General features: G+C 42.0%; 2 protein-coding genes across 2 annotated transcripts in view; both read left to right on the forward strand.

The window, feature by feature from the left end:
• Positions 1-17,532, forward strand: part of LOC135560318 (zinc finger protein 625-like) — an 80,653-nt gene that overhangs the window by 9,797 nt on the left and 53,324 nt on the right. The window lies entirely within an intron of this gene.
• On the forward strand, positions 10,953-17,249 carry LOC135560278 (zinc finger protein 239-like). The gene is given in 6 exon segments (XM_065002138.1): positions 10,953-10,959; positions 12,488-12,607; positions 12,968-12,976; positions 14,272-14,407; positions 14,409-14,667; positions 14,670-17,249. Coding segments are annotated over 6 exon segments (831 nt in total). The 3' UTR covers positions 14,970-17,249.

Raw genomic sequence — 17,532 nt, forward strand, 5'->3', positions numbered from 1 at the left:
TCATTTGTTTTAATCAACATGCATCTACCTGAAATGTTACCCTAAACCACAATAAGCTTTCTCCTTTTGCGCTGTTGACACACAATCAGCATCATACCGCTCCTGGTCACTCGAACCGATTCCACTTCACCATCTTTGAGACCGCAAACCGGTCACCCCAAAAAAACATCCTTGCTGATAATTCCCACTCTGACCATAAACTGTTGTTCATTACCAACTTTAGCCCTTTTCACTCCACTATTCTTCACCATCGTCCACTCAGTATTAACAACTGTACAGAGTCGATGTGCGGGGGCATCAGTTAGTTGAGGTAATATGTACATGTAGGTTAAGTTAGTGACTGTTCTTCACATTCCTCCATGCAGTCTCGACAACTGTACTCACGACAAGAGAATCCCACAATTCTTCCTCCATTGTTCCTCCAGTCATCCCCTGGACTCCCTCACTCTGTGCTGTGAAAGATGTGAGAGTTTGTGTTCTCAAAGTAGCATCTATATTGTTTTCATTACAGCACATCTGTTGCTTCACCAACTTGTTATCCCTTTCGTCTCCATTACTTGCTGTCATTTCCCTTCCTGATTTTCCTTTCTTGAATGTCTCCACCATGCTCCTACTCTGTCAGTAATTCCTCCCTGGTTTATTAATTGGTAGTCATGTCAAACAACAATATAATTAAGGTGCTGTACATTCTATTCCAAATCTAGAATCAGAATCGTCATTATGTTTCCATGATTTCAACAGTTCACCAGTTAACTAAGCCTATAATGTGGACACCAAGGTTGTGAAAATGTCAGTGAAGACCCTTGCCAGTTGGTCAGCGCATGCTTGGAGTACACATCCTGGTATCAGTAAGTTATCCTCAGTAAGTTTCCATCTAGATTGTCAGACCCTGGTGGCTTATCATTGTTGATAGACAACAGTAATTTTTTCACCTCTTCCACACAGACTTTACGGAATTCTAAAGTCTTTCATAATTTGGTCAGATATACTTGGAAGTGTAGTGTCAGCATTCGCTGCTGGTATATCATGCCTAAGTTTGCTAATCTTGCCAATGAAAAAAATCATGAAAGTAGTGGGCTTGATGAATGAGCCATCTGATTCAGTTAATGATGGAGCAGAGTTTGCCTTTTTTCCCAAAATCGTATGTAAGGTTCTCAAAAGCTTTTTACTATCATTCTTTGTCATTTGTCTTTGTCGTTTTTCTTTTTATTCAGTTTAGTCACATGATTTCTCAATTTGCAGGACGTTTGCCAATCGGTTGTACAGCCAGACTTATTTGCCATTCCTTTTGCCTCATCCTTCTCAACCATGCCATTTTTCAGTCATTTTCTTAATGGGTGCATGCTTATTAGTAACTGGAATAAGCAATTTCATAAATGCGTCCAAGTGTCTGGTTGCTCCTCATTACACACCACAGAGCAGCAAATATTTTTACATAATCAACATATTAATCACCCGTTTTTACTAAATAATTGAGACACACAAATGACTTGAGGGAACCAGAGATCAAAATAGCCTAACCATAAGAAAAAAAACTCTTCCTCCTCCCGCTGCTGCTGGCCTTAAATTCTGACGTTATGCTCCTGAAGTTTTCAGTAATAGACTACAACAGCAGTCGGCAACGTTTTCCATTTGGAGTGCAAATTTATCTGACCATTTCTACTGATCTGGTGCCAGTTATGATTTTCATATTCACATTTTACTGGAACAATTTAATTTATAATCGTATCTCAAAATCATTGTCTGTGACTAATCTATATTCTATATAAATAGAAATAAACATTATTTAGATTTATATAATGTTTTATTGCCATTGCCAACTATGTAAAAATAGCCTACCTAAAGCCAACAAATAAAAACATCTAGAAAATATCCAGATAAAAATAAATCACATTGGCTGAGCATGGCCTGTCTACATAGTTGATACACTGTTTAAAGTTCTATCACCTAGGTCTGTCTGAAACAACATGATAGCAACATTGTATAAAATATTCTGGGCTCTCAGTTTCCTGCACCAGTGAGTTTGGGACAGACACAGCTGTAGGCTATTTGTGAAAGGGATAAGAAGTAATCAGGTATTGTATGACATTTCCGCTGGATCAGAGCATTACATTTTTTCCCTTTCATGTCGAGTGGTTATCAAGAGTGAGAGCTGGAAATATTTTACTCTAATCAATAGTTCTTTAAAGTATTTGTAAGACTTTGTTTACTTGCTGTTTGTGGTGAAGAAAAAAATACTTTGAGAAGCTCCACAAGTCATTAGTGGTGGTGCGTAAATACTATCAGACATCCCCAAATAGGTGCATCGCCCTCTGTTTGCTAAAACGCAATTTGGTTGCAGAAACTCCTCCATGCTAATGCGGAAACCGCTAGTTATCCCAATACCATAGACCTACTGTAGGACCCATAACTTCACCTAACAACAACATAGACCTACTGAAAGGTGCCTATATTGGAGACCAAAAGTTGTCTGGCACACTGCTTAGGATTTCAACAACTTTAAAAACGTATTTCTTGCATACAATCGTCGATGTTACCACTAATGGGAAAACAAGACAAAATATGACTGTTGTTCACTTGACTGTCTTAAGACGAATGTCAAATAATTCACATTCATTCCAGACATCATTGTTTGAACAACATAATGGCTACGCTGTTGGCATCACCTTTTTACAGTGTATTTTTGCTGTTGTGGGCCTTAAACCACCTGTCTGACTTTTTGTTCACACAGGAGAGAGACCTGACTATCGTGGATCCTCTGGGGGGCCTCAACAACCTCATGATGCTGACAGGGCAGAGAAGAGTCTCTCCAAATCAAAACACCTCAAGAAACACCAGCAGAGACCCACAGGGAAGAAATCTCATTGCTGCTCTGACTGTGGGAAAGGTTGCAAATCTTCATCAAAACTAAAAATACACCAGAGAACACACACAGGAGAGAAGCCTTATAGCTGTGATCAATGTGGGAGGAGTTTTACTACATCTAGTGGTCTGACAGTACACCAGAGAACACACACAGGAGAAAAACCTTATAGCTGTGGTCAATGTGGGAGGAGTTTTACTACATCTAGCATTCTGACAGTACACCAGAGAACACACACAGGAGAGAAACCTTATAGCTGTGATCAATGTGGGGGATCTAAGAGTTTTCCTACATCTAGCCAGTTTCTGACCTCACACCAGAGAACACACACAGGAGAGAAGCCTTATAGCTGTGATCAATGTGAGAAGAGTTTTGACTACATCTAGCCAGCTGACTTCACACCAGAGAACACACACAGGAGAGAAACCTTTTAGCTGTGATCAATGTGACAAGAGATACATCTGATAAAAGATCTCTGATCAAACATCAGAAAATACATGATCATGAAGAAGTTTTCACTCATAAGCCAATCTGTCAAAAATGTTTTAACATTGTACACCATTTTAAGATGTCACAATGTAAAATGTTTTAACATTGTAGTAGGAGTATTTTAATGATGTCACAATGTAGAATGTTTTAACATTGTAGTTTAGGAGTATTTTAATGATGTCACAATGTAGAATGTTTTAACATTGTAGTAGGAGTATTTTAATGATGTCACAATGTGTCACAATGTCACAATGTAGAATGTTTTAACATTGTAGTAGGAGTGTTTTAATGATGTTCTACCTTATTGTTTACCCTGTTCAATTGATTGCAGCATGATATGGATATTAACCTCAGGGGAAATCCAGGCTCTGAATTGAAAGAGTATTATTTAAACAAAAAGTGACTAACAAAAAAAGAGCTGTGTTCCACTTCCTGTGTTGGTGACCCACTTTAATCAACATGCAGCACTTCAAAATGTAGTGAGCTGTTTTCTTCAAGTGGAAGAAAAAATGCATGTAATATGATAATTGTTGCAGATGTGTGTGTGTGTATATATATACACACATGAAAACAGTATAATAAATTGGTCTATAATCAATTTTATTAACAATCTGACATCACTCCAGTATTTCTTGACAACATTCAAATTCTAATTGTCTTTATTCCGATACTGGGCAGTCAAATGTTTCCGTTTAGTCAGTGAGTTGCCATGGATCACAATTTATTTTGACTGCACGTTTTTCCTGTATTTGAGATTTAGTTTTGTTTGGGCTCGTTCCAAGGGGACGAGAGTTCTAGAAGCTAGTGAGTTTTAGGATTCTATAGAAAGAAAAATGAGAAAAGATACGATTGTATATTATTATTTAGAAATGCGTGTTTGTTTTTTCTTTTTAATTGTTGATAGCCAGTAGACACTGTTTATATTGGACAAGGTGAAGCATTGTAGTTGATTATAATGTAAAATGGGAGTTGTTTTCTGGTGGTGAGCAAACTTGTCCAACACAAATATAGGATAGTGGTGGTGGAATGACAGATTTGTTATTGGTTGAACTGCAGATTGCTGGGTTGTGTGGGTTTTTTAAACAGCAACAAAATGGCTGCCCAGAGGCTTGGTTTGGTGAACTGCTGAGGGATGGGGGAAGGAGAAGTGTTTCCACTCTCACATTCTTAGAGAAGGCTATTGTAGCAACCGTAACCCAACACCCAGTGACCTCATCAAGAAGTTCAGAAATCTTGGCTTGACAGTCGCTGGACCCAGGTTTGAGTTCAGCCCAGGGCTATCCCCTGAATTCACTACACTATGAATACAAGGACTGGCCATCCATGAGGTCAAAATTATTTTTTTAAACAGATTTTGAGGCTACATAGTATGTTCTATAATTGCCAGTGTAGATTTCCTGTGAGGGCAAATTATTAGAGCTGTTGATAAGTCATTGTCAGCCATTTTTGTTCATGCCCTTACATTAAAGGCAAGACATACCTAGATTCAATTACATTCATGAATTGGTTTGAAACCTTTGTTTTGGTGCCTTGACGGATTTGTAAAATATGGTTTGTCAATGAATCACTATTTTTTTAAATTATTTAAATGTAACCTTTATTTAACTAGGCAAATCAGTTAAGAACAAAATCTTATTTACAATGACTGCTTACCGTGGACGACGCTGGGACAATTGTGCGCCCCCCTATGGGACTCCCAATCACGGCCGGTTATGATACAGCCTGGATTTGATCCACGGTCAACCAAGAGTCATCTGTAATTTCTATCAATCGCCCCACTTGTTTTTATAAAATCTATATGTACTGAACATATGATGCTTTAAAGCACGCTGTTTGATGAAATAAATAAGACACACTAGTGACTAGAGGGAGGCAGTCGTCAATATAATCTGACTAGGAGGGAGCCGGTCGTCGACTAGGAGGGAGCCGGTCGTCGACAACAACCTGACTGACTAGGAGGGAGCCGGTCGTCGACACAACCTGACTAGGAGGGAGCCGGTCGATCGACACAACCTGACTAGGAGGGAGCCGGTCGTCGACACAACCTGACTAGGAGGGAGCCGGTCGACGACACAACCTGACTAGGAGGGAGCCGGTCGACGACACAACCTGACTAGGAGGGAGCCGGTCGACGACACAACCTGACTAGGAGGGAGCCGGTCGTCGACACAACCTGACTAGGAGGGAGCCGGTCGTCGACACAACCTGACTAGGAGGGAGCCGGTCGTCGACACAACCTGACTAGGAGGGAGCCGGTCGTCGACACAACCTGACTAGGAGGGAGCCGGTCGTCGACACAACCTTCGTCGACACAACCTGACTAGGAGGGAGCCGGTCGTCGACACAACCTGACTAGGAGGGAGCCGGTCGTCGACACAACCTGACTAGGAGGGAGCCGGTCGTCGACACAACCTGACTAGGAGGGAGCCGGTCGTCGACACAACCTGACTAGGAGGGAGCCGGTCGTCAACACAATTTTTTATTTTTTTTTATTTTACTTGGCAAGCCAGTTAAGAACACATTCATATTTTCAATGATGGCTTAGGAACAGTGGGTTAACTGCCTTGTTCAGGGGCAGGACGAACGATTTGTACCTTGTCAGCTCGGGGAACCGATCTTGCAACCTAAGGGTTTAGTATCCTGTTACCCTCTTCCTGTCAAACCAGAAGATGTAAGCATTGCAGAGGAGGATTGTCCAGTGGGGTATATATGTGGGGCATGCTGTCCGGTCCTCTGGCAGTCTCTATGGGGGTGCCACAGGGTTCAATTCTCGGGCCGACTCTTTTCTCTGTATATATCAATGATGTTGCTCTTGCTGCGGGCGATTCCCTGATCCACCTCTACGCAGACGACACCATTCTATTTACTTCCGGCCCGTCCTTGGACACTGTGCTATCTAACCTCCAAACGAGCTTCAATGCCATACAACACTCCTTCCATGGCCTCCAACTGCTCTTAAACGCTAGTAAAACCAAATGCATGCTTTTCAACCGTTCGCTGCCTGCACCCGCACGCCTGACTAGCATCACCACCCTGGATGGTTCCGACCTTGAATATGTGGACATCTATAAGTACCTAGGTGTCTGGCTAGACTGTAAACTCTCCTTCCAGACTCATATACATTTACATTACATTTAAGTCATTTAGCAGACGCTCTTATCCAGAGCGACTTACAAATTGGTGCATTCACCTTATGACATCCAGTGGAACAGCCACTTTACAATAGTGCATCTAAATCTTTTAAGGGGGGTGAGAAGGATTACTTTATCCTATCCTAGGTATTCCTTAAAGAGGTGGGGTTTCAGGTGTCTCCGGAAGGTGGTGATTGACTCCGCTGTCCTGGCGTCGTGAGGGAGTTTGTTCCACCATTGGGGGCCAGAGCAGCGAACAGTTTTGACTGGGCTGAGCGGGAACTGTACTTCCTCAGTGGTAGGGAGGCGAGCAGGCCAGAGGTGGATGAACGCAGTGCCCTTGTTTGGGTGTAGGGTCTGATCAGAGCCTGGAGGTACTGAGGTGCCGTTCCCCTCACAGCTCCGTAGGCAAGCACCATGGTCTTGTAGCGGATGCGAGCTTCAACTGGAAGCCAGTGGAGGGAGCGGAGGAGCGGGGTGACGTGAGAGAACTTGGGAAGGTTGAACACCAGACGGGCTGCGGCGTTCTGGATGAGTTGTAGGGGTTTAATGGCACAGGCAGGGAGCCCAGCCAACAGCGAGTTGCAGTAATCCAGACGGGAGATGACAAGTACCTGGATTAGGACCTGCGAAATGCTTCCTGTGTGAGGCAGGGTCGTACTCTGCGGATGTTGTAGAGCATGAACCTACAGGAACGGGCCACCGCCTTGATGTTAGTTGAGAACGACAGGGTGTTGTCCAGGATCACGCCAAGGTTCTTAGCGCTCTGGGAGGAGGACACAATGGAGTTGTCAACCGTGATGGCGAGATCATGGAACGGGCAGTCCTTCCCGGGAGGAAGAGCAGCTCCGTCTTGCCGAGGTTCAGCTTGAGGTGGTGATCTGTCATCCACACTGATATGTCTGCCAGACATGCAGAGATGCGATTCGCCACCTGGTCATCAGAAGGGGGAAAGGAGAAGATTAATTGTGTGTCGTCTGCATAGCAATGATAGGAGAGACCATGTGAGGTTATGACAGAGCCAAGTGACTTGGTGTATAGCGAGAATATCAAACATCTCCAATCGAAAATCAAATCTAGAGTCGGCTTTCTATTCCGCAACAAAGCCTCCTTCACTCACGCCGCCAAACTTACCCTAGTAAAACTGACTATCCTACCGATCCTCGACTTCGGCGATGGCATCTACAAAATTGCTTCCAACACTCTACTCAGCAAACTGGATGCAGTTTATCACAGTGCCATCCGTTTTGTCACTAAAGCACCTTATACCACCCACCACTGCGACCTGTATGCTCTAGTCGGCTGGCCCTCGCTACATATTCGTCGCCAGACCCACTGGCTCCAGGTCACCTACAAGTCCATGCTAGGTAAAGCTCCGCCTTATCTCAGTTCACTGGTCACGATGGCAACACCCACCCGTAACACGCGCTCCAGCAGGTGTATCTCACTGATCATCCCTAAAGCCAACACCTAATTTGGCCGCCTTTCGTTCCAGTTCTCTGCTGCCTGTGACTGGAACGAATTGCAAAAATCGCTGAAGTTGGAGACTTTTATCTCCCTCACCAACTTCAAACATCTGCTATCTGAGCAGCTAACCGATCGCTGCCGCTGTACATAGTCTATCGGTAAATAGCCCACCCATTTTTACCTACCTCATCCCCATACTGTTTTATTTATTTTATTTTCTGCTCTTTTGCACACCAATATCTCTACCTGTACATGACCATCTGATCATTTATCACTCCAGTGTTAATCTGCAAAATTGTAATTATTCGCCTACCTATTCATGTCTTTTGCACACAATGTATATAGACTCTCCTTTTTTCTACTGTATTATTGACTTGTTAATTGTTTACTCCATGTGTAACTCTGTGTTGTCTGTTCACACTGCTATGCTTTATCTTGGCCAGGTCGCAGTTGCAAATGAGAACTTGTTCTCAACTAGCCTACCTGGTTAAATAAAGGTGAAATACAAAAAATTTAAAAAATGAGGTGAAGCTTGAGTTAGATATCGACCTAGTGTGACCATCCTGGTCCCTCAAGTCAGTGAGTCAACACAGGAAGGAGCAATGAATGGATAGTTAATTTATTTCCAAAGCTGCAATGATGGGACACACACAGTATGGATGAATGATCAGTAGTGACGGGATATAAATACCACTCCCACAGCAATTCTACATTAATCTGCCCTGTAATATACTAACAAAAAAACAGTTGAAATGTCTATCAAAGTCATTGTGATCGTATAGTGGATTTAACAATTCCTACTAATTCCTAATTTACTATAATAAAAATAAATACATTATTTCCATGTGTCTCATATTCACTACATCAGAATAAACTGTCATCCATTTTAGTATAAAAAAATTATCAAATTAACCTGAAATATTACTCAAAGACCCCTCTGGTGGCGAAGAAGTATAATACACCTAAACGAACAAAACCGGGCTGATAAACTCGCTGGTGTTCATGAGTTTATAAAACATGTACTTTATACATTTGTTATAAATGACCTGCATTGATGAGACACACAGTGTGGATGAATGATCAGTAGTCGACAGGGTAAAAATAGCACTCCTAAAAGAAGATGCATTTTCCAGTTAGATACCAACTTGAAAGAGGGATCTTTAGCATAAAACCCACATGGAAAACAGAGATTTGGCAAATAACATATAAAGAGAGGCTGACTTGACACCAAACCAACAACTGTAGTTACTAAAACATAAATTGCTAATGTATGATTTAAAAGGTGGATTTAATGATGTAATGTCAATTTTATACATTTCTATCCCAGGACCACTCAATTTTCAAATTCTCCATAAATCTCACTGTGGATTACCCAGACTATACCTTTTCACATCCAGGCTGTATCAACAGGTCTGATTGGCACTGTTCTTAAATGAATTGCCCAGCATCGTTCTGAGGATTTATTTTAAATAATGAATTTGTTCACCGTTACACTGGAACAAACTCAGTTAAATAAAGATCATCCATATATTTAATAAATACTGCATTGTGGGTAGTTTGGAAGAGTTCACAAAATAAGTTAATAAATATGTAATAACGCAAAAACATAACTGTTTGTTCTTATAGGTAACCATAAGTGATTACAATTAGCTTACTAAGTCTTTAACCACACTGTATTGTTACACTGGTGAGTTAAAAACTCATTCTTCCTACACTTTAACTTGTTATCTGAAGATAAAATCTACATTTTACTCAACTGCGTTACCCACTCCAGTCAGCAGATGGCGGTCTGGGAATTTATGGTTATGCTGTTGGTGTGACGTATAATCTAGTGGACGGAACGCTTCTTTCAACAGCAGCAACAGTTAGTCAGACACCTCGGTAGCTTGCTAGACAAAATAGCCGAACCAATAAAGCTCTTTAGACGCTTTAGTGTATATTAGCCACTGTGTTTTAAACCCACTTCTATCGTCTAGTTAGTTATCCGATTTAATTTCATATTTACGGTGTTGTTGTTATTATTCAGCTAGCGGGCTGGTTAAGTTAGCATTAGCCTAGCTAGCTAACATCCCCGACCATGCGGTCACTAAGCTACTCTCCTTCTAATGAAGAGAAGGATATCACAGTAAATCAAGAAGTAGGGAGTGGGGCCGTTACTGTGAAAGAAGAGGAACGCGTTCAGAGTGAAAGACGAGGAAGATATCACAGTAAAACAAGAAGTAGGAGTGGGGCCGTTACTGTGAAAGAAGAGGAGGACGCGTTCAGAGTGAAAGACGAGGAAGATATCACAGTAAAACAAGAAGTAGGGAGTGTTACTGTGAAAGAAGAGGAGGACGCGTTCAGAGTGAAAGAGGAGGATGATGTCACAGTAAAAGAGAGGAAGATGCAGTTTATGGCGTGAAAGAGGAGGGGGAGGAGATTACTGTTACATCGAAAAAAGGAGGAAGAGGAGGAACCTGGATATCTGGACCCGGTTTCCAAACGCATCTTAAGGCATCCAATGGTTCAAACGAAGAATTTAGCCATAAGATGGTTTTGAGAAACCGTTCCCTGATTAACACTAGTAAGTACTGTCTTAACAACAGAGGAACAAACTCTGCAGTTGAACTGATGTTTGGTGTTAATTAAGGTGGAAATCTGCAATTGCTACATCCATATTGTGACTTTTAAATGATTTATTTACAGCCATTGATTCTTGAAGAATATAACACATGCCTCATGAGCTGAGTTCAACTGTTGTACCCCATCAGAACCCCAAATAATATTTTTTTACTATAATGTTTAGAAACAATGTAAATCAACACTGTATAGCAGTTAAGAACAAATTCTTATTTTCAATAACGGACTAGGAACAGTGAGTTAATTGCCTGTTCAGGTGCAGAACGACAGATTTGTACCATGTTAGCTCGGGGATGTGAACTTGCAACCGGTTACTAGTCCAACGCTCTAACCACTAGGCTACCCTGCTGCCTCAACATGGTTAAAACTATAATGTTGATATCATGGATGGTCAGTCCTTGCATCCATAGGTCTGTCTGTTGTTACATTTATCCAAACCCATAATAATTGTATTACCAAAACAGTGGTGGAATGACAGATTTGTTCTTGTTTGAACTGCAGATTGCTGGGTTGTGTGGGTTTTTTTAACAGCAACAAAATGGCTGCCCAGAGACTTGGTTAACTGCTGAGGGATGGGGGAAGGAGAAGTGTAACCACTCTCAAATTCATAGAGAACGATATTGTAGAAACCTTAACCCAACACCTAGCGACCTCGTCAAGAAGTTCAGACATCTTGGCGTAACAGTTATAAGGTGTTGACTTGACAGTCGCTGGACCCAGGTTTGAGTTCAGCTCAGGGCCTCCCCCTGAATTCACTACACTATGAATACAAGGACTGGCCATGCATGATGTCATAATGATAATAAACCAGTTTTCTGGGCTATATAGTATATTCTAGAATTAATCCATGATGTCATAATGATAGTTGCTGACTTTTGCCTAATACCTGCAGCAAATGCCTCTACCCCGTCTTCTGGCTGGGCAGAGTACTTTAGGATTTTAGTTACTGCAGTATAACAAGGGCCTAGCCGTGCGGCCCTACCAACCCTTCTATTTCTTCGCAATGGCCCTTCGCGTGAGTTGGGTTTGTTCCTTCGTTCATGTTGTCACTCCCTTATTTTCCGGTCTAGTATGAGGTCTTGGATAGATATACTCCTATTTAAATATTCTGAGTGTTATGGATTCCTCCTATATTTCCTTACCTTCAAGTTTCTTTTACCTCTGTATATATCAATACCTAATAACTTCTTCTATTGGTTATTATGCTCGTCAGTTAGTAGTCACTTGAAACTAGTATTGGTATATATTTTGACTCTCCTAAAAATATATTATTGTCCACACAATGACAAAAAATTTTTTATTTTACCTTTATTTTACTTTATTTTACTGCAAGTCAGTTAAGAACAAATTCTTATTTTCAATGACTGGCTAGGAACAGTGGGTTAAGGCGTTTGCCTGTTCGTTAATCTGGGTTGCAAAGTTTCTGACTCATTTGTCACTCTGTTTTTGTCTTATACTCATTATTCAATTCAACCAGTTTCCTAATTCACTAATGTCAATCAACCATGTAGCTTGCCAGATAATGATCCAACTTTAAAGTTACTTCTAACAATATTGGCAAAAAATTATTACCGGTTCTCACTTTATTGTTTGGTATTCTAACAAAAAGCATATATCCTAATATCTAATTCACTTCCAACTCTGTGTATGGACTCAATATATTGTAACTGGTACTTGGCTGTTTCCTTGTATTGCTAATCACATCTGTACCTGATGTCTCACTGTTTGACTGCCGCTTTGTCTGTGATCAAGAGGTGTCAAGACCCCTGTGTTTCAAATATTGTTCTAGTCTAACAAAAAGCGTATAGTGCAATAGTAAATTTACCTATGATGATTCTCCATATGAAGTCTGTCTCATATGTCAGTGAGGATCATGCCTCTCTTATGATCTCTGTTCTCTTTATATACCTTTTTACAGGGGAAGTTCGCAAGTTTCTGGAGCTGTGGCTAAACCACACTTTCACACTGACACTGCCCCCTTGCTTACTCGGGGACTTGCACACTGTGCTCGGGGACTTAGACTACACTGAGTGGGACTGTAGATTGCTTACACTGAGTGCTTACTCGGGGACTGTAGATTGCTTATTATGTCATAGACCTGTGCTTACTGGAAGTGCTTATTCTAAACTGTAGATTGCTTACACTGAGTGCTTACACTGGGACGGTAGATTGCTTATTACGTCATCTTAGACCTGTGTCTAAATGGAAGCTTCTTATTCTAAATCTAGGTCATGCACTACTAACTCCCATTCTGCTGCTTCCGTGTTACTGTTGGCTGATTCTACTTAATGATACCAGCTGGTTGTTTCTACCACTTGAGGCGGCGTAGGTGGCATGTCAAGCGTCAGCTGGGAGAAGTCTATGATAGGTATCTCCTCTGCTTCCCCCTGTTGTCCAGTTTCTGCAGGTGTGGTCCATGGTTCCATGAGGTCCCGTGAATGCCCTGTGTTGCTGTCCCCATTGCTTGATGGAGTGGGCAGATTCTTTTCATCTCTTGTCACACCAGATATACGACATCCATAACTAGTGGTTTCCTCATTAGCATGGAGGAGTTTATGCAATCAAATTGCCCTCGTGCCGCAATTTTAGAAAACACAAAGGGGCCTGTATTGTAGACCAAAAGTCTTCTACCACACTGCTTAGAGTTTCAACAACATGAATAACTTATTTCTAGTCTACAATCTTAGATGTTACTACTAATGTGAAAACAAGACAAAATATGACTTCTTGCTCATTTTAAGACAATCAATTTTAACATTCATTACAGACATCAATTGTTGTACAACATCATGGCTATGCTGTTGGCATCAACCTTTACCCTGGATTATCGCTGTTGTGGGCCTTTAATCATCTGTCTGACTTTGTTGTTCACACAGGAGAGAGACGTGACATCGTGGATCCTCTGGGGAGCCTCAACAACCTCATGATGCTGAGGTAGCTGAGAAGAGTCTCTCCAGATTCAAGGTGTCACAGAGACCCAGAAGACTGCTCTGCTGCTCATCAGGCAACAATTACTCAGGAGAGTCAGAATAAACACCCGCTGAGACCCACAGGGAAGAGAACTTTGCTGCTCCACTGTGGGAAGAGATCACATCATCAGCATTTTCACAGAGAACACACACAGGGAGAAACTATAGCTGTGATCAATCAGATTTGGTATCTGGGAACACACACAGGAGAGAAACCTTATAGCTGTGATCAATGTGGGAAGATCTGTCAGATCTGGAGGTCTGACAGTGCAACAAGAGAATCACACACACCAGAGAAACCATGGTCTTATAGCTGTGATCAATGTGGGAAGAGATTTACTTCATCTGGAGATCTGACTCTACAACAGAGAACACACACAGGAGAGAAACCTTATAGCTGTGATCAATGTGGGAAGAGTTTTACTTCATCTGGCAGCCTGACTCTACACCAGAGAACACACACAGGAGAGAAATGCCTTATAGCTGTGATCAATGTGGGAGGAGTTTTACTTACATCTGGCGGATGTCTGTACACCATGAAACACACGAGAGAATCTGGCAGTCTGACTCTACACCAGAGAACACACACAGGAGAGAAACCTTATAGCTGTGATCAATGTGGGAAGAGATTTGCCATCTGGCCACCTGGCCAGAGAACACACACAGGACAGAAACCTTATAGCTGTGATCAATGTGGGAGAGTTTTAATCATCTGTCTGTCTGTTCACACCAGAGAGACACACAGGGGAGAAACCTTATAGCTGTGATCAATGTGGGAAGAGTTTCTACAGATCAGAACACCTGAATAAACACCAGAGAACACACACAGGAGAGAAACCTTATAGCTGTGATCAATGTGGGAAGAGATTTCACATCATCAGGCACTGACTTACACCAGAGAACACACACAGGAGAGAAACCTTATAGCTGTGATCAATGTGGGAAGAGATTTGCTACATCTAGCAGCCTGACTCTACACCAGAGAACACACACAGGAGAGAAACCTTATAGCTGTGATCAATGTGGGAGGAGTTTTAGTCAATCTGGCCATCTGACTCTACACCAGAGAACACACACAGGAGAGAAACCTTATAGCTGTGATCAATGTGGGAAGAGATTTGCTACATCTGAGCCAGCCTGACTCTACACCAGAGAACACACACAGGAGAGAAACCTTATAGCTGTGATCAATGTGGGAAGAGATTTGCTACATCTGGCAACCTGACTCTACACCAGAGAACACACACAGGAGAGAAACCTTATAGCTGTGATCAATGTGGGAAGAGTTTTACTCAATCAAACAGCCTGACTCTACACCAGAGAACACACACAGGAGAGAAACCTTATAGCTGTGATCAATGTGGGAAGAGATTTGCTAAATCTGGCCATCTGACTCAACACCAGAGAACACACAGGATTGAAATCTCATAGCTGTGACCAGAGATAATCTGATAAAAGATCTGATCAAATATTAGAAAAACATACATGAAGAAGTTGTTTCATGATTTCAATGAATTAATGTCACAATGTAGAATTTTTTAACATTGTAGTAGGAGTATTGTAATGATTTCACAATGTAGAAGCCTAAACGTGTGCCCACTTATGAATTGATATCAACATGTTATGGATATTAGCCTAATGGGGAAAAATCCAGGCTCTGAAATGGAAGAGTACTATTTATGTGATTTAACAAAAATTGACAAACTAAAAAAGAGTTCTCATCAAATCAAATTTATTTATAATTCCCTTCTTATATCAGCTGATATCTCAAAGTGCTGTACAGAAACCCAGCCTAAAACCCCAAACAGCAAGCAATGCAGGTGTAGAAGCACGGTGGCTCGGAAAAACTCCCTAGAAAGGCCAAAACCTAGGAAGAAACCTAGAGAAGAACCAGGCTATGAGGGGTGGCCAGCACTTTTCTGGCTGTGCCGGGTGGAGATTATAACAGAACATGGCCAAGATGTTCATAAATGACCAGCATGGTCAAATAATAATAATCACAGTAGTTGTCGCGGGTGCAACAGATCAACACCTCAGGAGTAAATGTCAGTTGGCTTTTCATAGCCGATCATTAAGAGTATCTCTTCCGTTCCTGCTGTCTCTAGAGAGTTGTAAACAGCAGGTTTGGGACAGGTAGCACATCCGGTGAACAGGTCAGGGTTCCATAGCCGCAGGCAGAACAGTTGAAACTGGAGCAGCAACACGGCCAGGTGGACTGGGGACAGCAAGGAGTCATCGTGCCAGGTAGTCCTGAGGCCTGGTCCTAGGGCTCAGGTCCTCAGAGAGTGAGAAAGAAAGAATTAGAGAGAGCATACTTAAATTCACACAGGACACCGGATAAGACAGGAAAAGTACTCCAGATATATCAAACTGACCCTAGCCCCCTGACACATAAACTACTGCAGCATAAATACTGGAGGCTGAGACAGGAGGGGTCAGGAGACACTGTGTCCCCATCCGATGATACCCCCGGACAGGGCCAAACAGGAAGGATATAACCCCACCCACTTTGCCAAAGCACAGCCCCCACACCGCTAGAGGGATATCTTCAACCACCAACTTACCATCCTGAGACAAGGCCGAGTAAAGCCCACAAAGATCTCCGCCACGGCACAACCCAAGGGGGAGCGCCAACCCAGACAGGAAGATCACGTCAGTGACACAACCCACTCAAGTGATGCACCCCTCCTAGGGACGGCATGAAAGAGCACCAGTTTGCCAGTGACTCAGCCCCTGTAATAGGGTTAGAGGCAGAGAATCCCAGTGGAGAGAGGGGAACCGGCCAGGCAGAGACAGCAAGGACGGTTCGTTGCTCCAGAGCCTTTCCGTTTACCTTCACACTCCTGGGCCAGACTACACTCAATCATATGACCTACTGAAGAGATGAGTCTTCAGTAAAGACTTAAAGGTTGAGACCGAGTCTGCGTCTCTCACATGGATAGGCAGACCATTCCATTCAAATGGAGATCTACAGGAGAAAGCCCTGCCTCCAGCTGTTTGCTTAGAAAGTCTAGGGACAATTAGGAGTTGTGTTACACTTACCACGTTGGTGACCCACTTGAATCAAAATGCAACACTTCAAAATGTGGCGTGCTGTTTTCTACAAATTGTCCTCTAACCAGGGATGTACTCCCAGATTCCAGATTGTGGTTTTTGAGCTGTTAGTTTTAACAGGACGTGCAACCTCATCTCTCTCCTCTCTCACAATTTTTTTAGCATGATATCGATGAGTGATGACAAATAAGTGTTGCATTCCCTTGTTTAGCGACCCCTAAATTTAATGCATCACTCCCAAATGTAGCTGACTCTTCTGCAGGTTGTCCTCTAACCAGGGAGGTAAAATATATCTCCCATTTCCATGTGTTTTTTTTTGTTCAGTTTCAACAGCACGTACAACCTAATTTCCCCCCTAATCGATATCAGTGATTTATTGCTATTTGTCAAAACAACAGTGTTTCTGGTGCTTGTGCAGTTTATAAGGAGCTTGTTTAAAAAATACAAGTAATGTGATTATTGTGGCAGATGTTTGTGTATATAGCACATGTTATGTTTAGGTTTTCAATTTATCCCCAAACTGTTCCTGCATATTGGTTATTGATTTGGACACGTTAAAACTGTGTTTTGACATTGGGCTATCCCACCAAGCAAAATTATATTGAAAAGACGTTGAAAATATGACTATGCAATCAAATATTTCATATTTACATTTCATGTAACATTTGGTAGTGATATTTATTCATGCAACCAACATGACCATTTTTTGGTACAATTATATTGACATTGTTGCCCTGTTTTTAGAATATCAGGGTTAATTCTCACATGTGCCAAACCAAATGTTCTAGAGCATGATATTGGGGACTGGGCCCAGATCCAACAACATGCCTATCTAGTGAACCCTGAAAAGAGAGAGAAGCTCCGCAGTGAGGTGGAAAGTTATTACGGATATCGCAGGAGTTTCCTCTTGAAATCAGTCCGTGGTAAGGAAAACTTGGTT

This window comes from Oncorhynchus nerka, linkage group LG15 (genome assembly GCF_034236695.1).
Source record: "Oncorhynchus nerka isolate Pitt River linkage group LG15, Oner_Uvic_2.0, whole genome shotgun sequence".
Classification (NCBI taxonomy): domain Eukaryota; kingdom Metazoa; phylum Chordata; class Actinopteri; order Salmoniformes; family Salmonidae; genus Oncorhynchus; species Oncorhynchus nerka.